This window comes from Dromiciops gliroides, chromosome X (genome assembly GCF_019393635.1).
Source record: "Dromiciops gliroides isolate mDroGli1 chromosome X, mDroGli1.pri, whole genome shotgun sequence".
Lineage (NCBI taxonomy): Eukaryota > Metazoa > Chordata > Mammalia > Microbiotheria > Microbiotheriidae > Dromiciops > Dromiciops gliroides.
In genome coordinates, this window is record NC_057867.1 from 12,154,575 (window position 1) to 12,178,923 (window position 24,349).

The window sequence follows — 24,349 nt, forward strand, 5'->3', positions numbered from 1 at the left end:
AATGGAAATAAACCTCTGGGTTCAGATCTGGAATTTTAAGCTTATAATAGAGGGGTCTTTCACACCTATGACTTCCAGTTGTTGTTTTTGTTGTTTACATAAAGTAGTACCATATTTTTTCAAAGGCATTTTCTGACAATAGTGATATAATAAAATTCATTGCAAACAGAAAAATCAAGTAACAAAATGTTGCCAAGTAAAAAAACAAAACAAAACAAAACAACTCCACTTTGATAACCTGGGAAGGATTATGTTCAATAACCTGCTTGCTTGTATGCAAATATGCACTGTGAAACTGCTGGAACACCTTGCTCTTATTGTTAAGTCGTGTCCGACTCTTGGTGACCCCACATGGGTTTTTCTTTGCAGAGATACTGGGGCGCTTTGTCATGTTCTTCTCTAGTGGATTAGACAGGTTAAGTGACTTTGCTTGGGGTCACACAGCTAGCCAGTATCTGAGGCTGGATTTGAATTCAGGTCTTTTGGACCAGCCCTCTGCCCACTTCCCACTGCAGTGCCACTTAACTGCCTTGAACACTTTACATAGCACATAAAGGCGCTGCCCCTTGAAAGGGTTAGACTTGTTTTTTTTTTTTTTTTAAATTTTGGCCCAACAGGGCTGAGGCAAGGAGAAATGAGTGGAGGTTAGAGACAGGCAGATTTCCTCCTGATGTAAGGGGGGAAAAGTTCCAAACAATTAGAGCTATCCAAAAGTAGAATGGACTGCCTTTCTCCTCTTTAGAAATCCCCAAAGAAAAGATGACTGACCACTTGTTGAGCATGTTGCGGATGAGAAATCTTGCTCAGCTACAGATTGGATCCTCTGGCTGTAGAGGTCCGTTCCAGCTTGTAGAATCTGTGATTCAAGGTGTGTTTGCTGCCAGTAACCCATGTTTGTTGCAAGCCTTAAAACCCCAGAGGTTTTAGTCCCCATATCCTTGCTTGGATTCCAGCTTGCTGCTGTCCAGATCGCTTGCATGGATTCTTCCTTCACTGCCTGGTCCTTTGTCATAGGCCACGTTTAGGGATTCCCTCAGCAAGGCTCATTCCTGGGCCTCTGCCCTGCCTGGCTTTTCCAGGTTTTCTTTGGTGTTCCTTGCCCTGTCTCCATGTTCTACCACTACCTGTGACTCTTGTCTTTGCACTAAGGTTACAGATGTCAAGTTGGCAGAAAATGTGATTTTAGTTTAGTTTTGTTTTGGTTTTGCAGGGCAATGAGGGTTAAGTGACTTGCCCAGGGTCACACAGCTAATAAGTGTCAAGTGTCTGAGGCTGGATTTGAACTCAGGTCCTCCTGAATCCAGGGCCAGTGCTTTATCCACTGCGCCACCTAGGTGCCCCAGAAAATGTTATTTTAACTTTGAGAACATGAATGCCCACTGAGTTCTACTGATCCAGAATCATGAACGCAGCATTTTATGGCAGATCATCACTGAGAATCAGCTATTTGGAGCTGAAAGGGTACTTAGAGGCCATTATAGTCCATCCCCTGGTGAAGAAGCTGATCTTCACTGTGCTTAACTGCTCTGTTTAAGGTCAGCTAGAGCAGAGACTTGAACCGGGTTCCTGTGACTGAATGTCTATCTAGCCTTTTCTCTCTGCACCACATTTCGATGTATAGATGAAGTGGAACTGCCTCATTGGGTTGTGTAGGTAACCTCAAGCCTTGAGCACTCTCCAGTGAGGTGCAGTCTCTGGCAGGTTCTCTCAAGTCCACAAGTAGCCCATGTGGGAAAGTTTCAAATCCAGTCTTGGCCGGAGACTGACTGCTTTCTCAGGACTAACTGAGCCGAATATGGAGAGACTCATCACTAGGAGGTTAATGATGAACTCTCTGGCCATGGAAACTCATGAAACAAAGAAAAAATGAACTAGTTCTCAGTTGTGTCTGGATGGCATGGCGGGGGTAGAGGCTGCTAAAATATTGGTTCTTTCAATTTGAGATTCTTGTGTAGTGAGCAGTGAATACTATTAACACTTTTATTTACTTCATCTTTATTGTATCCTTTTTTAATGTCTATTTTTATGTTTTCTAACGTATATAAGATTAGCATATAAGTGTTGTTCAATTCGTTTTTTTTGGTTGTTGTTTGGTTTTTTTTTGGGGGGGGGGTTGCAGGGCAATGAGGATTAATTAACTTGGCCAGGGTCACACAGCTAGTAAGTGTCAAGTGTCTGAGGCTGGATTTGAACTCAGGTCCTCCTGAATCCAGGGTTAGTGCTTTATCCACTGTGCCACCTAGCTGCCCCCCTATTAACACTTTTGAATCATACCTATTTTAATTTCACTGTACATAAAACATGACAGGAAAAGGAAGTTGGCCAGTCATATAGGGCAGGAGTTCTAAGGCTAGGGTCCACTCTTTGTAGGTAGATTGGGGAGGGGGTATAGACATGAACATGAATGGGGAAAATCTCATCTTTATTTCAATGAAATTGATTTCCTTTGAATCCTGTGTATATTTTTAATGCATTCCTCTGAGAAGTGGTCATAATGATCCATTACACACTACAGGTGAAGATTCCCGATGTAGTGATCAGATCTGTGCTTTAGGAAGATGGAGAATAGACTGGAGTGGGGAGAGACTTATGGCAGAGAATGGCCCCAGCAGGCTGCTGCAGTAGCCTAGATGAGGTGATGAAGCCTGCACCAGGGTGATGATATTGTCAGAAGAGTAAAGGAAGTGATTGGAGAGATGTTCTGAAGGTAAAATGAACAGGTGTTGGCAACAGTCTAGAAAGCATGACCGTCATCAAGGTGAACCTAGTTAACTAGCTCATTACTCAGATTTTCCAGATTTGAATGGGGTTGAGAAGGGTAATAATTTTGGTGAGCAGAATGGAATCAATCCCAGAATAACCTATTAAGGGTTTTTATGATTAAAGATAATATATGTTCATCAGTTTCAAACCCACTGACTAACCAATGAAAAGTAATAAATGAGTCAGGATAACAGGGTAAACTAGAAGGATTGTAAATGGCAGGAACTTTAATTTCCTAATAAAACAAGTAAGAATAGATTTTAACTTCTTTGAGTGTGAAGTAGGGGGAACGAATCAATATCCTGATATCAAAGCAAGGCAGACCACCGGGGGAGATAAAGTGAGATAGATGAGAACGGAAACTTCTCTATCAGCTCTGAGAATAAAGGGCAGGGTCCTTCATAATGCTATCATCGTTTGCCTACCTAGAAGGGCTGGAAAATGTGCTTAGATGGCAAGCCTTTTTCCCACTTTCTGCCCACCTTTTTTCTGAAACATCCTAAAATGAAACAGGTCTAATAGTACTTATGAACTTGCTAGCAATTAGAATTTCTTTCTCTTTACCTTGATATGTCCATTTGAAGGGTAGAAAGAACACTGAAGTTGGGTCAGGAGAGACTCAGGTTTGACATCCTCCTCCGACAAAGGCTATATGACCATGGTCAGTCACTGCATTTCTTGGCACTTCAGTCTTCTCACTTGAAGTATCAGGGTGTTGGGAGACCAACTCCTCTGCAGAGAGGGAGAACACAGTCTCAAGACCTAGCTGCATTTGTGTTTGGGAAACATACAATATTTTGTCCTCCCATCTTGGGTGGGGGAGGAGAGACAGACAGACAGATGGACACAGAGAGCACACCAGGATGTAAGAGACTAGAGTTTGGAGAGAGACTGAGCATTGGGGTAGTGATACTCCCCAAGGACCATTTCTGGCGCTCTGGGAGGTCTAATTGCTTGTGCTTTCAGTGGTACTGATATAGAGTGTCCAAGCCATCTCTGGTTGTTGACTTGCCATTTCAGAAAATCGGTAGTAGGCAATGAAGTGGCCATCTTTCCCCTTTCCTATTCTCACTGCCTGACCTTTAAAGTTTTTCTGTACTGATTAGAGGTTCAGGAGTAATATGAGAGAAAATTACATGGATGTATTAATTTTTGTCAATGTGCTAAAGCAATTAAAGTTGAATCTAGGGCTTTTATCTTCAGTTGCAAATGTGTCAGTAATCGGCAATTCCTTTCCTGGAAGAGGCTGATTGGTGGTCATGTTTCCTTCCCCATTGTTCTCCTCCTTTTCCCCATTCCACCAAGCATGTGCAGAGAAATCTCTGAAATGGTGAAGTGGAGGGTAGTGACCAGATGGTAAATCATGCCCAATTCAAGCAGAAAAGGAGTGTCTGGACCAGGCTAGTAATGAACACATTCTAGGGATAGGGGCAAGAAGAAGGAGTGAAAACTCCTCCCTTTCATTTGCACCTTCAAATTCCAAACCCCAGCACTACAAAGGTTACGTGTAAAATGGAAGCAATAGAACAGAATCACAGAACCTTCTATTGGTAGTCAGTCTAGTCCATTCCTGAATGAGAATCTGCTCGACATCATGACCATTGAGCATCCATTTAGCCTTCAATTGAATGATACTGCCATCATTGTGAAGAAAATTATTTTCCTCATGTCAAACTTACGGAACCTACCTTGTTGGGTTTTGGGGAGGAACAAATGAGATATCAGCTCTATTATTTATAAATGTATACAATCTTCTCTTGTTGTGTATATATTCATCAGAAGTTTATAGAGTCTTCTTTTTTTTTCCTTTTTTTTTTTTTTTTTTGCGTGGGGCTATGAGGGTTAAGTGACTTGCCCAGGGTCACACAGTCAAGTGTCTTAGGCCAGATTTGAACTCAGGTCCTTCTGAATCCAGGGCTGGTGCTTTATCCACTGCGCCACCCTATGAGTCTTCTTAAGAAAAAAAGCAGTTTGCAGACTCCATTGCTTCTGCTAATAGTAGAGAAATCAAAGCATTAGATACCCTGGGTTTTGCACTTTCTGTAGCGTGATATAGTACAAAGAGCTTCAAAGGGAGGGAAAATAGGGTTAGATTCTGCCTTTGACACCAGTGCTGTCACCCTGGCCAAGTCATTTCACCTTTTGGAGCATCTGGGATACATTGACAGACAATACAGAGAATACAGATAACAGGTTGCACTCAGGGTCTATTCAGATAAGGTTTCAGCTCTTTTCAAGCTTCTATGGTTTCCCTCAAGACGCAGTTCAGTAGTCAAAGGATATGAACAGGCAGTTTTCAGACAAGGTAATCAAAGCTATCTATAATAATATGAAAAAATTATTCAGTCAGTGTTGATTAAAGAAATGCAAATTAAAACAAATCTGAGCTATCTCCCCAAACCTTTCAAACTGGGTAATAGGACAGGAAAGGAAAATAACAAACGTTGGAGTGGATGGGGGAAAATTGAGACACTAATGCATTGTTGGTGAAGTTGTATACTGATTCAAACATTCTGTAGAGCAATTTAGAACTCTATCCAAAAGGCTATAAAACCATGCATACCCTTTGACCAAGCAATACCACTCCTAGGTCTGTATCCCAGAGAGAAAAAAAGTAAAAAGACCTATACGTACAAAAATATTTATAGCAGCTCTTTTATTAGCAGCTCTTTTAATGGTGGTAAAAATGGGAAATCGAGGGGATGCTCATTAGTTGAGGAATGGCTGAACCAATTGTATATGATTGTGATGGAATACTATTGTGGTGTAAGAAATGAAGAGCAGGATGATCTCAGGAAAACCTAGGAACCCTTACATGAACTGATACAAAGTGAAATGAAAAAAAAAAAACACAGGAGAATGCTGTACACAGTAAAAGCAATATTATGCGATGATCAATTGTGAATGACTTAGCTATTCTCAGCATACACTGATCCAAGACATTTCCAAAGGAGTCATGATGAAAAATGCTATCTCCAGAGAGAGAGTGTCTGATGGAGTCTCAATAGAGATAGAAGCATAATTTTCTTTATTTTTCTTGTGTTTTTGTCTGTTTTTTCTTTCACAATATGACTAATGTGTAAATATGTCTTGCATAACTGCACACATAAAACCTATGTTAACTTGCCTTCTCAATGAAGGGGGGAGGAGTGGGAGAGAATTTGGAACTCAGAATTTTTAAAAAGAATGCTAAAATTGTTTTTACATGTAAATCATGTTTTGTTGTTGGGTTTTTTTGTTTTTGTAGGGCAATGACGGTTAAGTGATTTGCCCATTGTCTGAGGTCAGATTTGAACTCAGGTCCTCCTGAATCCAAGGGTGGTGCTTTATCCACTGCACCACCTTCCATTTGCACTGTCTAGATCTTGCATGTACCTGGGTATGTCTCCACTTTTAGACTGTGATCTCAAGAGCAGGGATGGTGATTTTTGCCTTTTCTTTGCATCAGTGCCCGTTATATGGTAAATGCTTAATACTAGCTTATTGACTGACTGAGAAGATTTCAATAGCAATTCATTTTACAAACATTTATTAGGCACCTATTATAGGTGCTAAAAGGGAAAAAAAAATCTTGTCTTTATGGGGTGTGCGTTCTGCTGGGGGAAAACATAAACATAATTATATCAATATAAAATACATACAAAATAAGCCTGAGGGTAGAGCACTAGCAAGGCCAGGAATTTGTCGAGCTCCCCTCCCCCTTCTCCCTTCCCCCTCCTGCCTCATGAACATGCTGGAGCTAAGTCTCCAAGGGAACTGAAGGAAGAAGTGAGGAAAGGAGAACATTGCAGGGATAGGCACAGTCTGTGCAAAGACAAAGGAAGGAAAGTGAATTTAATGCACAAGGAGCAGCATAAAGTATATGAGAGTGTTTGTATGAGGTGTGGAATCAGCCTGGAAACCAGATTGTGAAGGGCTTTAAATGCCAAGCATAGGAGTTCATAGGTCATCCCAGAGGTCATTCAGAGACATCAAAGTTCATGGAGCCAGGAGGGAAGTCCTGAGACTTGGGCTTTAGGAATATCATTTTGCTGGCTTGTGGAGGGTGAGTTAGAGAGGGGATCGCATGGAAGGAAGGAGGCCAACTAGGAGGCTAGTCCTGGTGAGAGATGATTTGAGCTTGAATTTACAGATGGTTGTGTTGTGAGTGGAGAGAAGGGGATAGATTTAAAGGAAGTTGTGGAGGTAGAGCTGCTGAAAATTGGCAACTGATTGGTTTGGTGTGGGTGAGAGTTGGGTAGGTGGGGAACCTAGGGAAGTAGGAGAATGGTGGTATCCTTGACAGAAACAGGACAATTCAGAGGAATAAATCTAAGGGAAAAGCACATGGTAGCATGGATAATGCTGCTGCAAGGAAGCTGAGGAAGACCAGTCAGGCGGATAAGAGAAGGAAGTCAATGACTCCAGGAAGTGCCAAATTGCTATGGAGAGGTCAGGAAGGAGGAGGCTTGAGAACAGATCGTTAGGATTGAGCAGCAGGTCTGAGGGAATCCTGTGACCCATCTTCAGACCACCCTGTGCATTTCCACTCATTTGATGATAGACAATGAATTTTTCTGTCATCATATAAGTAGATGGTCAAAGAGTTAGCTGTATTGTGCATCATCAGGGTTCTGAAAGGAACTGCTGCTTTGAACCCATTAGGGTTATTGAAATAGCTGCCTGCTTCAGATCACCCAGATAAGGCAGGGAAACCTGCATGGTGGTACAGGCATAGTCTCTCTCCTTGCATATTCATCAAGTGCATAAGATCTTAATTGTGTACTCATTTCTTTTGTAGTCTCCCCTTCCAAAGGGGAGTGGAAAAACAAACAAAACAAAACAAAATGATGAAAAAACTCCAACCCCAAAACACCCCCCCCCAAACAAACCCAAATGGAATAGCCAATATATGAATCCCCTTCCAAGCAATCCCTCCAGTGCTACAAAACCATACATCAAAAGCTAGCTACTGATGCTTAAAGAAGAAAGCTAAGCTCATATGGATTTCAGATGTGAGAAAGGCACCAGTGTGGACAAAGCCAGCTGCTTTGGACTGCTGCTACACTGCATTATCATTTCACAACCGAAGTTATGTGGGGCCCTATCCTCAGCAGACAGATTCCCTCACTTATCCAAGTCCAGAGTTAAGTATTTTATTTCATTTCCAAAATGTTCATAAATGCATCATTGAGGAACCAAGGCTAACTCCCATTCTGCGTAGGAATATAATCCAATCAGATACACTCCAGTACCATCCAGAATATCTAGTTTTTGGAATTGATCATTTCATTTTAATCATCTCTATCCTTCATATTTCAGTCTAAACTCCTTCCCATCTCCCTCCCCCGCCCCCATGCCCTCCAAACACCCAGCTCACTAACCCCTGCAGCCTGCTTGTAGCTACCCAAGCTTTTCATGTGTTCCCTTGAAAAGGGGGAGTCCATCAGAACTGGGACAGTGATAATCTATCAGCTGGCCTCTGAACATTTGTTGGGGATAAAGCTTCCCTGAGGAATTAAACACTGAGGGAGGCCTCCGCCCCCCGCCCCCCGCCCCCATCTCTTCAACTTTTCTGGGCAGTCTGGATTAGAGGGCAGAACGCGGGATTTCGGGTCCGGATCGCAGCTCAGCCTCTGAGTCAGTGTGACCTTGGCCAAGTCAGTTAGCTCCTGCGCCTCATTTTTCGCCTTCCCCCACCTCGCCCCTGCCCGTCTCCTCTCGCCTCTCCCCCTCCCGCTGCCGCTCCCTTTCCTTTGATCGCGTTTTCCTCTCTCTGGCCCGCGCCCCCCGGCCTCCGCTCGGGCTTCCCCGACCCCTTTTTTCCTCCCCCTCTTTCCTGCCCCTCCTTTCTGTCACTCTCTCTTTCTTTCCCCGGTCCCGCCTCCCTCCCGCCCCCGGGCTCCGGTTCCATCCCACACTCGCCTCCCCCTGCCGCCTCCCTCCCCTTCCTCTCGTCCCTGTCCCTCCGGCGGCCGCTCCCCAGCCCCGCTCCCGCTCTCCCTCCCCCTCCCGCTCGGGCTCGGCTCCGGCTCCCCCCACCTCCGCTCTCGCCTCTCTGGCGCGCACGCGCAAAGCATTTCTGGGAGCCGCATGTGGGTGACGCAGCAGCAGCAGCAGCAGCAGCAGCAGCAACAACCCCAGCAGCAGCAGCAGCCGCCGCCGCCGCCGCCGCCGCAGCAGCCGCAGCAGCAGCAGCCGCGGCACTAGAGCAATACCGTTTGCTCGCTCGGCTCTCATCAGCACGGGAAGGAAGGGCCCCGGGAAGGAGCGCGCGTCCCGCCCGCCCGCCCGGCCGCCCGGCCTCCCGGCCGCCCGGCCTGCCTCCCGGCCGCTCGGCCGCCGGGCCGCCCGCCCGGCCTGCCTGCCTGCCTGCCTCCCTCCCGGCCGCCCGCCCGCCCGCCCGCCCGGCCGCCCTGCCCGCCCGCCCGCCCGCTCGGCCGGCCGCCCGCCCGCCCGCCGCCCGCCGCCCGCCGGCCCGCCCGCCGCCCGCCGCTCTTGTCAGGCGCGCCCTGGGCCTCCGGAGCAGCTTTGCGTGGCCTGGCCGAGGCGCCTTGGGGACGTCCACGCTTGTTCAGTACATTCGAAGTTACGGAGAGGTAGGAGATCCAACTCGCCCAGCCTAACTTGCAGCCCCCCTCCCCCAGGCAAACCGAGGCTCCGGGGACACTTGCACCAAGAGCCCCCGCAGCCCGGGAGGGACCAGCAGCCCGAGGGCCAGGCAGAGTGGGCAGAGCCTTTCAGATACTGGTGGAAGGGCTTGCCAGCAGTGCTCCCCCCCCCCAGTTGGCCCCCACCAGGGTCCTTAGCTCAGGGGCTCCCGAGGGACCGGCTTAGCTTTCCCACCAGGCCCCAGCTGCTCCCGCCAAGCCTCCCTCCTGCCATGAAGCGCTCCCCTAGGCTGCCACCGCCCGTGAGGCCCACTCCCTCGCCCCCAGTATCAGGAGCCCGTAGGAGGCGGGTTCGATGCCGCAAGTGTGAGGCCTGCGTGCAGGGAGAGTGTGGTGTGTGCCGCTACTGCCGGGACATGAAGAAGTTTGGGGGGCCCGGCCGCATGAAGCAGTCCTGTGTCCTGCGCCAGTGTTTGGCCCCCCGACTGCCCTACTCTGTCACTTGTTCCCTGTGTGGCGAGGTGGATCAGAATGAGGAGACCCAGGACTTTGAGAAGAAACTCATGGAGTGTTGTATCTGCAATGAGGTTGTTCATCCCGGTTGCCTGCAGATGGATGGGGAAGGACTGCTTAATGATGAACTGCCAAATTGCTGGGAGTGCCCAAAGTGCTACCAGCCGGACAACCCAGAGAAAGTGCAGAGGCGGAAAATGGATGACGGTGATGAGGGTGTGGTCCAAGCCAAAGTTCTGCGGCCCCTTCGAAGCCGTGAGGAGCCACTCATCCAGCAGCCTCCTCACTCATCCACCACTATGCTGCAGCTTATCCATGACCCAGGACCCCCCCATGGTATGGTGACCCGGTCGTCCCCAGGTGCTGGCCCCAGCGACCACCACGGTGCCAGCAGGGATGACCGCTTCAAAAGAAGACAGCTTCGGCTCCAGGCCACACAGAGAGAGAAAGAGAACAATCCCAGTGGCAAGAAAGAGCTGTCTGAAGTGGAGAAGGTGAGAATTCGTGGGACATATCTAATGGTCACACCACAGAGGCCCAATAAAGAGCTTCAGGGAACTTCCATTGTGCCCAAGCTGCAGGCCATCACAGCTTCCTCTGCCAACCTCCATCATTCTCCCCGGGTCCTGGTACAGCATTGTCCAGCTCTGACTCCCCAGCTGAGAGATGAAGACGACCTGGGCAGAGAGCAGGACTTTGACGATGATGACGACGACGATGACGATGATGACGACGATGAGGATGATGATGAGGACGATGACAGTGCTGAGGAGGAGGAGGAGAGTGCCGAGGAGGAGGAGGAGGAGAGTGCCGAGGAGGAGGGCGAGGCAGCCACAATGAACAGCCAGGGCAGCTGGACTCAGGACGAGGAGGAAAGCTGGATGCAAAGGGAGATCTGGCTGTCTGTCTTCCGTTATCTCAACCGCAGAGAACTTTGTGAATGTATGAGGGTGTGTAAGACATGGTATAAATGGTGCTGTGACAAGAGACTCTGGACAAAAATTGACTTGAGCAGGTGTAAGGCCATTGTCCCCCAGGCACTGAGTGGCATTATCAAGAGGCAGCCAGTGAGCCTTGACCTCAGTTGGACCAACATCTCCAAAAAGCAGCTGACGTGGCTTGTCAATAGGCTTCCAGGCCTGAAAGACCTCCTCCTAGCCGGCTGCTCTTGGTCTGCAGTCTCTGCTCTCAGCACCTCCAGCTGCCCCCTTCTCAGGACCCTGGACCTTAGGTGGGCAGTAGGAATCAAGGACCCTCAGATCCGAGACTTGTTGACCCCACCAACTGATAAGCCTGGTCATGACAATCGCAGCAAGCTCCGAAACATGACAGATTTTCGGCTGGCTGGCCTAGATATCACTGATGCCACGCTTCGACTCATCATTCGCCACATGCCTCTTCTGTCTCGACTCGACCTCAGTCACTGCAGCTACCTTACAGATCAGTCGCCAAACCTACTAACAGCTGTTGGCTCTTCCACTCGCAACTCCCTCACAGAAATCAATATGGCAGGTTGCAATAAGTTGACAGACCAATCTCTGTTGTATCTACGGCGCATCTCTAATGTCACCTTGATTGACCTTCGAGGCTGCAAGCAGATCACCCGGAAGGCCTGTGAGCATTTCATCTCGGACCTGTCCATCAACAACCTCTACTGCCTGTCTGATGAGAAGTTGATCCAGAAGATCAGCTAAAACCCATCCAATCACAGACTGAAAAGGAAACAAATCCTTTTCCCTGCTCCCTCACAGAGGAGAGCTTCCCTCCCCTATTCTGCATGGGCTTCAAGGCCAGCATCACACTCCCTCTACCTTTCCATCCCTGTCCCCTCCCACTATAGCAGGATTGGGGTAGAGAGGGTATTCCTGCTATTATGTCCTACTCTGACTGAGCACAAGGATGACCTGCCTGCTCCCTTCTCTCCCTCATTCCTTTCCTCCTTCCTTCCCTCCCTCTAATGAAAAAGGGAAAAAAAAATCACAGGAGGTGCCCACTTGGAGACCAAGCTCATAGTTTGGGGGTGCTGTGCCAACTTAATCTGTATAGAATCCCCCCCCCTACCTAGGCCACCCCACCCCATCCCCCATCTCTCAGCAGGGCCTGGGCCTGAGCACTGGGAAAGTAAGCAGGTTGGGCTGCTTAAAGAGAAAGTAGCCCTGTCTCAGTGGTTAGACTGTTCTTGGGGTGTTCAGTGAGTGTCTCTGCTCCATCATATCCTTCCCAGCTCTGCAGATGGGTGGCATGGGCCAGATTAAGACTAGAACCTGCAAATCACACTGGTGCTGTTGAATTTCCAGAAACCTCCTACATGTCTGTCCTTACCCCCTGCAGCTTGACACTGTCCAAATACAGTTTCCCTGTTTAAAAAAAAAAAAAGCCAAAAAACCCCAAAAAAACAAACAAACAAAAAAAAAACCTTGGGGGAAAAAAAACCTTGGGAAAAAAAAAACCTTAAAAAATTTAAAAATTAAAAAAAAAAAATGAAAGAGTTGGAATAGATGACCTCTAAGGTCCCTTCCAGCTTCAAATTCATGATCTTATGATCTTCAAAACCAATCATTGGCAGCATGGAGTATTGGACAGAGTGTTGGACTTGGGAGTTAGGAGAGCTGGGTTCAAGCCCTGGATCTGCTCCTTACTACCCTTACTAGTGATGTGACTTTAGCCAAGTCACTTCTCTCTTGGCCTCAGTTTCCTGATTTGTAAAATTTGGGGGTTGTACTAGACGATCTGGTCTTGTTCTGACTGATTTGATTCTGTGAGTGTAATAAAGGGTGTGCCCCCAAATGTATTATTTTCTGTGCCCCATGTCAGCCCTATGCTTGACTGCCCGGGGCCAGGTGGGTGCCGCAGTGGGGACTTGAGGGAGGCCTGAGAGCCATTAGGCGTTTGGAGGCCTGGGGAGAGAGGTATTAAGAGATAGCAGGAGGATTACAGAAGAGGAGTTGGGAGGATGCCAAAGAGAAACTTTGCCCGTTTAAGATTTTTGCTTACAGCTGGCTCTAGGCCCAGGAAATGGGGAGGAAACCTTCCTCCTCCATCCTTTGCTCCTAAGACTCAGAACTCTGGCTAGTACTCTAAGTACTATAGCTCATCTGCTAACTTCAACACTTCAAAGAACTGTGATTTTGTCGTTGTGAGTCCTCCCTTCACCAACACTGATTGCATCCTCTCTACAAGTTAATTAATGGTGTTTGAGACTTTTTATTGTCAAAAAAAATCATCAGCCTGTATCCAACCTGGTAGTGATTGTCTCTGAACTTGCCTAAGCTGGTCTTTGGGTGACAGACAATTAGTCTATCACCGGGACCATACTAAAGGCCTGACCTGCTTGGTAGAACTTTTAAAAAAATGTGCATTTGACTGACATGGTCTTTGAGAACCCAGGATCCACCTGGCATTGTGATGAGACATTGGAGTAGGACTTTAGTGAAGGTTCAGTTATATTATGAGTTAAACAGCCTTTTGGGGCTAGCCTGAGGAGGGCTTTGCCTTCATTTTTACCATTGTTTCTATGGGAAAATGCATTCTGAGTTTCAAACAATTGCTTTATGAATAAATATTTGGAACACAACCCATGCATAAGCTGAAAATTTCCTGTACTTGGGATAATTGCTGTACTTAGTCATCTGAAATATATTCCTAGCCATACCCTCCCTCTCCCCAATAATTCTAAGCCTGGGGAGATGGGACTAGACAACCGAAGTTATTTTTGCTGCTGTTTTGTATGTGACTGCCCCATCCCAAATGGTTGGTTGGTTGGTTTTCCTGCAGATGTTGGATTCAGTGGTTCCATGTAGACCAACCTTAATCTTTATAGCACTTACCTATGCCAGCGAATCACAAGGTTACTGCCACGTGTAGCTGCCTGAAGGGAACAGTTATCTGAAAAATCAGCTCTGTCCTTTAGGGGCCCCTCTATTGTCAGTGTTGACTCCTAAGAGGCATCAGAGTTTAGTTGAGAACAGAGTGGTGATGAGCTCGACTGTGGTCACAGGATAATAGGCCAATTTGAGTTAGAAGAAACCTAAGAATTCCCTGTATATTTTCCCCATGATAATTTCCCCAGTACCTGAAGACGGCTATTGTGTCCTTTCCCTCCCAGTCTTCTCCTGTACTGGCTAAACAATCCCCATCACCTCCCCCGCCCAAGTCCTGGCCACTGTGCCTCTCTTCACACAGCCAAAGGTTGTATTGCACTGTTGACTCAGATTGCAGCCCACCAAAACCTCCAGATCTTTTGCAAACAAACTTCTAATCATGCTTACTCCCATCTTGTGTTTGGGAAGCTGACTTTTAGAATGTAATTCTAAGATTTTTATATTTAATCCCATTAAATTTCACTTTATGAGATTTGGCCCAAGATTCTATCACTCCATGTTCTAGCCATCCCTCCTTGGTTTGTGTTGTGCAAATCGGATGAGCAGGCCAACTATGCCTTTATTCAAATTATTACAAAAAACCTGAAACATTAAACAGCACAGAGCCAGGTCCAGGGCCCTGGGTTACTCTACAAAAGTTTCCTTCCAAAAGGACATTGGACCACAAATAGTTGTTCTTTGGGTCCAACCATTCCATTATTCTGAAACTACCTAGCCCATATCTCTCTACCTTATTGACAAAAGTAGCATGAGAAACTGGAAGGCTTTGCTGAAATCTAGGTAAACTGTAGCTACAACATTCTCTTGATATTACAGTCTAGTAACCCGAGAAAAATGTAGATGTTACTCCAAACCCCAAATCTCCATATTTCTACTTCAATCATTCCGAGCTATGCTGAGAGCTAGGGTACCCCTGAAATACCTTGGAACCCCGGTAGAGGAGGAATAATTGCCCTCCCTTCAGAGGGTTTGTGGCTGTGGTTCAAGGGACCCCATACCCACTTTTTTTCTTTTTTTCAAAGTAAGCTATTTAAACCCAGAATATTTCCTTAATCCTTGACCAGCACTTGTAATTTCTAACCTTGTTTTACTTGAAGTTAACTTGTTTTACTTGGCATGGTCTATACCAGTGGTGTCAAACTCAAATAGAAAGGAGGCCCACTTAATGCTATGTGTGGGTAGCATATTGACTTAGAAAACCACATGTTAACATTATCTATGTTATATTGTATTTTTATTTATTTTGTTAAATATTTCCCAATTACATTTTAATCTGGTTTACAATGAGGAATGTTTTGGGATGCTTTTCCAGGCAGCCTGTTTGACACCTCTGGTCTGTAATATCTATAGGGACCCTACAAATGCCTTCTTCCTCATCCTTTTTCTCCCTCTCCCTTTTGCCCCTGCCCCTCATCCCCCAAACCACAAAGAAGATTATTGCAAGGCTCTGAGTTCATTTTCTTAGTCACTTGGGATCAGATTATCCATAAGGGTTTTCTCCTTAAAATTATGTGTCTTGCTTGTGATCAAATCTTGACTAGTCTAGGGCAAGCAGTTTCAGTGAGTGTTTAATCCCAGTGCACATTAGGACCTGCGTAGTCCTAGACACACATCCCATTTTGCTGTGTTCCTTCTCTTCTGAGATTGTTTTTTTGTTTGTTTTGTTTTGTTTTCTTCTTGAATAATTGTATTTGAGTGTGGGGAATTGATTCTTTATTGCTGGTGGAAATGGTGTGTATTTATGGTTCACAAACTTTTTAAATATGAAGATTTCTTTTTATGGTCAAAACATTTCATGGACTTCCACTATAGCTGTATTATTAATGATGATTGAGAAAATACATGGTGACAAAAAGTTATTGAAAATTCAGTAATGCTTTGAAATAAATTTTCATTTTATTTATCACAACAGCATCTACAGACATTTGAAAAATAATACGTGTGTAAGTTTGTTTTTGTTCAGTCTATGAAATATAGATATTGAATATGGTGTTGGACCTAAGGATACACATGACAGTCCTTGGTGGCATATGGATTCTGGAATGCTTTGCAGTAACCCCACAATCCCCCAGGGTATCTCAGTTTATTACTGGTATATAGTTAACATTTAAAAAATATTGTTGACATGTTACCAAAATCAAAATAAAATGCAGAACCCCTCCCCCCCCCCCCCCAGACCAAGGCAGTGACAGGATAAATCAGTAAGAGCATCCCGAGCTTCTGAGATACAATACTAGTTAGGCTGGTTGGCAACCCTAGTAGCAATAGGATTTTACAAAGTCATTCTTCATGGTGGCCCGAGCGCACCTGAGCAAGAGACTACAAAAGATGGGGAGTGCACGTGGTTACCTGAGCAGTGATATTCACTCACTTCAACTCAGCAAATGAGAGAGAGGGGGGTGGGGTGGGGAGAGAGGTTCATTCTTCTGAGAACAGGAACTTTGTGGGATGCCTCACTGGGAGCATGACCTGTAACACAAAAAGAGAAATTCAGTCTGCTGGGGGCCATTCCAGAGAGGGGAAAGGAGGGGTAAAGAGAGGGAAGGATTGTGACCTGCCTTGGCTTTTTGCTATGATTAAGCCAAGTTAAAATCTAGAGTAACACATGGAGAATTCTTCCCCTCTGTGTGTAAACACGCTTAGATTCCTCGATCCCCCAAACAAAACCAAAAACCAAATCAAAAGCAGACAAAAAACCTTTCAACTCTATAAACCCCCAAATCTACTACTGTCTTTTCAAGCTAGAGAGAGTGGTAAACATGAAATGCTTCCACTTTTTCCATTCAAACATCCATTGTGCATCCCAATATCTATTCCCCTTCTCCTTTGAGAAGTCACAGAACCAGAGCTTTCAATTTATAGTTTGGGGAACTGTAAGTGGGCCCATTTCACTGGGTTCTAGAGTGTATAAGGAGAACACATATGGAGGAACACAAGAAAGGTAGGCTGGAGCCAGGTTTGGAAGAGTTTTAAATCCCAATTTTAGGATTTTATGTTTTACCCTAGAGGCAAGAGAACTGAGAAAGGTTCTGGAGGGAAGTCAGAGGTTCTCCAGTAGCAGGGTTATATGGTTACGTTTGTGGTTTTGGCAACAAGGCAGAAAGTGGATTAGAGGGGAGAGAGACTACGAGTTGGGAGTCCACTCAAGACTTTTGAGTCTTCTTGGGGATTAGGGTAGTGTCTTTTTGAATGCAGAAAAGGGGACAAATGGGAGATATGTCTTAGAAGAAGAGTTGACAAGACTGGGAAATTGATTAGCTATGGGGAGAGGGGGACTCAGGGAAAGGAAAAAGTCAAGGATGAGATTCTGACGCTGCAACCCTTAGTAACTATATGGGTCTTAGTGTCCTCAAAAGAAATTTAAAGGAGGGGAGCTTTGAGCAGGGGTGGGGGATACTCAAGGGATAGATACTGATGTCTGGGTGAGTCTGAGATGCCTATGGGACATATAACTATAACTATATACAACTAAATCTATAAATATAAATTCATAAAATAAATATAAACATAAATACATAAATGTAAATAAATACACATATATAAACAAACTAAATATAACTAAATATGCTGTATTGGAGCTCAGGAAAGAACAGGTCTGGATATTTAGAACTGGGGGTCATAGATTTTGAGATGGTAATAAGACCGGATAATAATTGTGAAAGAAATGACATCTATAGAGAAAAGAAGGACAGAGACTTGGGGGACGACCATGGTTTTGGTAAAGAATATGGATGAGGACCCCATGAATGAAACAGCAATTAAATGCTCATTTACCCCTTATCTCCACCACATCATCAGAACACACTAAGCTCCAAGGTCACCAGTCGTCTCCTAATTTTCAAATCTTAATGCTTGATTTTCCGGGTCATCATTAAGTTTTTGATATCCTTGTGACCTTTGATAGTATTGATTGCTCCCTTGTCCGATTTGAAATTCTCTCTTCCCTTGGGATCTGTGACACTGTACTGTACTGGGCCTACATAGTAGGCAATCAAAAATTAACTGCTAGTTGAATAAAAATCATAATTAATTAATTGTATGAAGAGACTGGTGAATTTTCTCTCCTGCCTTAATTGATGGTTCTGGAGAGACTAAATTCTCCATCTAGCAATAGAGAAAAAGCTGTTGACTCCAAGTTCATTCATATTGAACTTGAGGTGACAACAGCATATTTCAAAGATTCAGGTGGCCAGTCATGCCTGAGTGGGGTGAAGAAGTGGATCTGGGAGTGGTGGCATCTGGACAGACGAGTACATGGCAGCCTGTGTCTTGAATTGTGGAGTCCTCCAGATGAGGTAAAAGGAGGAGCAGGCCTTCCAGTTCAATACCCAGAGGAGGCAGTGCTGCAGCTGTTAGCCAAAGTGAATGGCTATGCTACTGAAGAGTTTGTTAATTTATTTAAGCATGTTAATCATTTAGAATGATAATGAAGGTCATCTGTCACCTGCATAGAGAAATATGTGTATTTGTGTGTATACACATTTCATCTTAATAGCTGTGAATGTGTTTAGCCTGATAAATTTAGTTACTAGGGTCCTACAAAGCTTATCTTTGGTTCAAATCACTCATTTGGCTAATATTTAAAATGCAATTAAAAATACATAAAATGCAGTCCTTGGGAAAAGGTCTTTTCCTTGAAATGTTGGCTTTTTCATGCATTAGATCACTTAACCAATGCAAATGTCCCTTTTATTGAATGCACTGGATGATTTTTCCCTTGAAATTGTAGCTTCTTTAGCAAATGATCATGCTGCTTGTAAAGTGCCCTCCTTTCCTTTCCGTTCTCACTATAGAGTTTTTTTTTTGGGGGGGGCAACAATAACTCATATTACCATCTTAAGTTTAGAAAGGACTTTCCTTGACAATTTATTGGTTCCTTTTTAAAAGAGGAGGAAAATGAAGTTCAGAGAAGCTAAGCCACTTGCCTAGAGTGGCACAGCCAAAGAACTCTTTGCTAACTCTAGTGCTCTTTCCATTGCACCAAACTGCAGCAGGTAGAGCTGTGTTACATACTAAAGGGGAAATGCAGGGATTTCTATGAAATAAACACCTGTGTTCACTTTCATTGCCCCCTTCCAAACAAGACAAGATTGACCACTCTTTTCTCATCACTTATGCAAGTCATTTCTCCACTTCAGAACAATGACAATCTTGAGGAATCGATCAGGAAGCACTATGCTAAGCACTGGGAATACAAAGAAGGTCAAAAATAGCCCCTGACCTCAGTGAGCTCATATTCTATAATGGGGGGTGACAACATCAAAAGGACTCTCCCTCTCTCTATCCATCTGTCTATCTGGAGAGAGAGGGGGGAGGGAGGGAGGGAGGGAGAGAGAGAGAGAGAGAGAGAGAGAGAGAGAGAGAGAGAGAGAATATGAATGAGAATGAGTAAAAATACACTGAATCAGGACTTAGTGTTATAGTGCAGGTATAAAAGTCCGAGTATTTTATATTGGACCCTGGAGGGAATAGGGACCCCCTGGGTTACTGACCTGAGAGGTGTGATTTGTGGCACAGTCAGACTTGCACTTTAGAGAGGTCACTTTGGAAGCTGAGTGGATGATGGATTGGAGTGGAGAGAGACTTGAGGTAGGCTACTGAAATAGTCCAGGCAGAAGGTAATGAGGTGGGGGAAGTAGCAGAGGAAAGAAGGGCTTTGTAGGAAAGGGAAAATCAACAAAACTTGGCGAGAAGTTGAATATGGGGGAAGGAAGAGAGAGAAGTTAAGGATGCCACCTAGGTTGGGAGCTTGCGTCACTGGCTGTGACATGCAAGTTAAGAAGGGAGAGTTTGGGGAAAAGCTAATGTGTTGCAGTTTTGCAGGCAAAAAAGCTAACGTGTTGCAGTTTTGCAGGCAAAAAAGTGAATGTGTTGCAGTTTGGGGCGTGTTGAGTTTAAGATAACACCAGGACATCCAGTTCTGGTTGTCCAGTAAGCAGTTAGAGATGAAATACTGGAGGTCAGCTGAGAAGTTAGGGCTGAGTAAATAAATCTGAGAATCATCTGTATAGACATGTTAATTGAATCCTTGGGAGCTGAGGACTTCAGCTAGAGAAATAGTGTAGTGGGCTCAGGCCCCAGCCTTGGGGTTTGCTCACCATTAGCAAGTGAAAACTGGATGAAGATCCAGCAAAGGAAACTGAAAACCAGCAGTGTGACAGATAGGCTAGAGCAGTGTCAGGAAAATCTGGAGGACAGGAGAATTTCCAGAAGAGCCTGTTCAACAGTGTGAAATCACTCTGAGAGATCAAAAGGTAAGGACTGAGAAATGGCTATTACGTTTGGCCATCTGATCTCTTGATCATTGATAACTTTGGAGAGTGCAATTTTGGTTCAATGATGAGATCAGAGGCCAGACTGCGGACCATTAAGAAGAGAAGAAAGGAAGTGGAGGCACCCATGGTAGACAGCCTTCTCAGAGCTTAGCCATAAAAGAAAGGAGAGATTTAGGACAATAGCTAGTGGTGATGGACAAATCAAGTGAGGGTTTTTCCTTCTTTTTTTAAGGATGGGGGCGGGTGGACATGGGCATGTTTGTAGAGAGCAAGGAAACAGCCAGCAGACTGGATAATATTGAAAATAAGTGAAAGTGAATGGGATCACTTGTGCTTGTAGAGGCGTTTACTTTTTTTGGGGGGGGGGTGGTTGTTTTGTTTTGTTTGTGGGGCAGTGAAGGTTAAGTGACTTGCCCAGAGCCACACAGCTAGTAAATGTCAAGTGTCTGAGGTCTGATTTGAACTCAGGTCATCCTGAATCCAGGGCCAGTGCTCTATCCACTGCGCCACCTAGCTGCCCCCGAGGCGTTTCCTTTGGAAAGGGGAATGGCCACCTCTTTATGTGAGATGGGGTAGATAGAGGTAGTGGTGGAAGACATGAGTAATGTGAAATGCAGAGGAGGAGAGGAAAGGGAACTCTTGATGAAAGGTCTATTTTTTTTTTCAGTGAATTGAGGCAAGGTTCTTAGCTGAGAGGGGGAGGGGAGGAGGGCCTATGAGAAGTTTAAAGAAGGATGGAAAGGTTTGGGATAACTACCGTGGAGAGTGAGAGAGAGAATCACTCAGGTATGTGTAAAAGGATTGCCGGCTGAGATTATGTTACATACATTTGGATGGTCTCAGGCAGCGTGGTCTCATGATTTTCTCTAGTTTTTATCAGTAGCACGTGAATAGGAGCAAGGGCAGTAGTAGATGGTGGAAGGAATCCAGAGCTGGGGCTTTGCAGGGTAAGATTAGCAAATAGGATAAGGGAGCAGGAGACCGCACAGAAGAAGATAAGGTAGAGTTGAATTGTTCCCAAGGAGTCAGGATGGGAAAGGGAGGAGAGTACAGCAAGTTCTGGGGTGGGGATGGGGGAGTGGTCCTGAGGAAGTGCTGAGAGGCGGAGGGATTACATTACAGGCTGGTGAAAAGGAAAAACAGATTTGAGGATTGCAAGAGCAAAGGCAATGTGTGATGATCACAGATTATGATCAGATAAAGGAATTGTGGAGATCATGAATATGGAAGCAGAACATGCCAGCAAGATCAAGGGTATGACCATCTGTGTGGAGCTGAGATGGGGTGGAGGAGGACGTCAGGGGAAATGAGTAAATTGAGAAGCCGGGAAGTTAGGGTGCTTGAAGGAGTATCCATATGTATGTTGAAGTCTTGGAATATGAGGCTGGAATTAGGGAGGGAGAAAATACTGTGAGCCAGGCATTCAATTCATTGAGAAAGGAAAGAGTGTGCTGAAAGTAGGTAGAAACCAGATACCAGAATCTTAATTGGGTGATTGAATTTATGTGGATTGAATGAAGCTCAAGGGTGGAGAAATTACAGAGTACTGGAGGGAGAGGGAGAGGGAGAGTCTGGCAGTGGTAGTGAAGAAGTGAAGAGTGTCCTGCTGATGCCATTGTGATCTGTTTGGGGGCTACATGAGTGAGAGTACAAGCAGTACTGGGAAAGGGAGACTAGGGATGCCATGTCATCAATAGGGACTAGGGTTCAGTGAGTACAAATAGGTGGAAAGAGTTGAGAAATTGGAAAAAAGCAGGTGTGTTACCTGTCGAGTCAGAATTCCAGAGAGCCCAGTGGAAGATGGGTGAAGATCTGGAGTGGGATGTTGAGAGGAAGGCTCGAGTTAAGGGGGCTAGGCTTCATGGAGTGGACATTCATTGCGGTATATAGAATGGGATTTGTACAATGAGAGCTGGGGGGTGAGCAGGTAATAGAGAGGAAGCATTGAGCCTTTGCCTTCTTTACACATGGAGGTTCCAGGCAGGGACCCAACTATCATCATCATCATCATCATCATCATTATTATTATTATTATTATTATTATTATTATTTAGTGAGGCAGTTGGGGTTAAGTTACTTGCCCAGGGTCACACAGCTAGTAAGTGTTAAGTGTCTGAGGCCGGATTTGAACTCAGGTACTCCTAACTCCAGGGCCAGTGTTCTATCCACTGCGCCACCTAGCTGCCCCCAACAATTATTAAGTGGGCCTAGGTCTAGAGTCATCTCAACGTGTAGGGGAAATACTAGAAAGCTTGGGGATGGGTTATCATGGTGGGAGACCTTGCAAGGCAACTGCTGTGGAGTCTTGGCAATGTTTTGAGAGGGCCAGTGGAAGAAATGGCTGATCCATTAAGTGGTTAAGGCGTGCAGAGCTGGAATTGTCGAACCGCTCCAAATTCATTACTCTTCCTACTACCGATCTTGTTCCCCTTCCATACTTGATGTTCCTTTCACTAGGCTTTGTTTGTTTTGCATCTTGACTCTCTAGAAAGTCTTTTCTCTGCTCAATAACGTCAGTGTTTTCATTTTGGTTTTTTGGTTCAGATTTGTGATTGCATAGGTATGGGGACCCAGTGGTCTCTAAAGGTTGGCTCTGTCAGTGGAGATACTTGATTTCTCTTTAACCCATAGTTTTACAGAGTTTCCTGGGAGCTCTGAAATGCTGTCACTTCCCATGGACATAGAGTTAGTGTGCAACAAGGCAGGAGTTGAACTTCAGCCTCCTGAATCCAAGGCTATTTACCCGCTCTCTCACACTTCCTCAAACCTCAGTGATGTCTAAATAAAATGATATATAGAAACAAGGAATTCATGAACGTCCAAGTAAAGTTAGATTATGCAGGTCAGTTATAATGAAGAGAAGAGAATGCCAGAGAGATTTCCAGCAAAATATGATGATGATGCCCTGCCTCAGTGGCAAGGATGTATGTAGAGCCGATGGCCACTCATTTTTTTTTTCTGGGGCAATGAGGGTTAAGTGACTTGCCCAGGTTCACAAAGCTAATAAGTGTCAAGTGTCTGAGGCTAGATTTGAACTCAGGTCCTCCTAGATCCAAGGCTGGCGCTTTATCCACTGAGCCACCTAGCTGCCCCATGTCACTCATTTTAGGTGCTCTTTGACTTTTTCCCATTCAAGACTATTCTTCCCTTCTGAGGGAACGGGTTACTTACCCTCCTTGACTACATAATGTTAATTATGAGAGGATCTAACAAGGTCATTAGTCTTGCAATCTGTAAACCCAATTCTGATAAGGTGAAAAATTGAGTTACTTTCAACTGTATTGTTTTGGTGGAATTTATTCACCTTAGCAGTGGGAGAAGGTCAAAATTGCGTGATATCTTGTAAGGCAAGACAATTTGGACTCCCAATTTGTCCTGCATCCTTCATCCATTTTTTTTCTAAAATAATGTAATGCACTTTTAGTATTCAGTTATTATATTCAGCAGTAGTCATTTCTTTCCAAATTCTTTATGGTTTTTTCCTTTATTAAGATCACTGGGATTTTACTCTTTGCCTAATAAACATTTCTACCTCTGCCCTCTTCTTTGTTCTAGTGCTGATCCAGCCACTTCTCTACTGTACCCCCATTCTCCATGGGACGAACAGTATACATATGGAAGATAGGTAGCTGAAGTTGCACACTATCCATGGTGGGCAGAGAGTTGGTGGGTCTGGAGATGCAGAGAAAGTTAGGACTCTCAGTATTCCTTATTTATGCTTGCTTTCTTCCTCAAGTTATAGTGAACAGATAGAAGTCTTTTTTTAGACCATTGGTTAAAGGTCCCACTTCACTGAATACCTTTTTGTTGTCTTCTTCTATTTTAAATATCAGCCAGAAAAGACTTCAGGGAATTCTAGTATTTCTTTCTCCCAACTTCTGGCTAGGGAAGCTTTCCAATACGTGGCTGAGTTCCATAATACACCTTAAAACTTTTCATCATAAAAATGGAACCATTTTGCTTTTCCTTCCCTCTTTTTCCGTGCATCAGCACTATTTACCAACCCCAAGAGGTACATAGAACTATAAACTACCTTCTGTTGGGGCCTTTTGTGACTAAGAGCGAAACTAATTGCCACTCAGCTTAGTAGTGGAGTTCACCTATATTACTAGGAGCCAAAAAGGGAATGGATAGAGGCAGTGGCTTATCTCACATAAACCTTTAATAAACAGAAGATGAGGAATTTTTCCACACCGTATGTGTTCTAACCACTCTAGGAGTATTTAATGCATGCTTACTCAGTGAACATGCTACTACCCCTCAGACGTATTGAGAAGAAAGTGCTATGTGCAAAGGTGAGCTATCACTGGCGCTCTTTCTATCTTCT

General features: G+C 44.9%; 2 protein-coding genes across 4 annotated transcripts in view; both read left to right on the forward strand.

The window, feature by feature from the left end:
- Window positions 1-15,617, forward strand: part of LOC122733870 (lysine-specific demethylase 2A-like) — a 120,869-nt gene extending 105,252 nt beyond the window's left edge. Inside the window, exon 4 of the mRNA XM_043974596.1 lies at window positions 9,272-15,617. Coding sequence (XP_043830531.1) covers window positions 9,272-11,560 — 2,289 coding nt within the window. The 3' untranslated portion in view covers window positions 11,561-15,617. The remainder of the gene's footprint in view (window positions 1-9,271) is intronic.
- Window positions 9,263-24,349, forward strand: part of LOC122733707 (casein kinase I-like) — a 104,673-nt gene continuing 89,586 nt past the window's right edge. For 2 of the 3 annotated variants that reach the window (XM_043974327.1, XM_043974326.1), the window contains exon 1: window positions 9,271-9,341. The gene's annotated coding sequence lies outside the window, so the exon portion shown is untranslated. Of the gene's footprint in view, window positions 9,342-24,349 lie in introns of all 3 variants that reach the window. The other variant, XM_043974325.1, reaches the window with a different exon arrangement.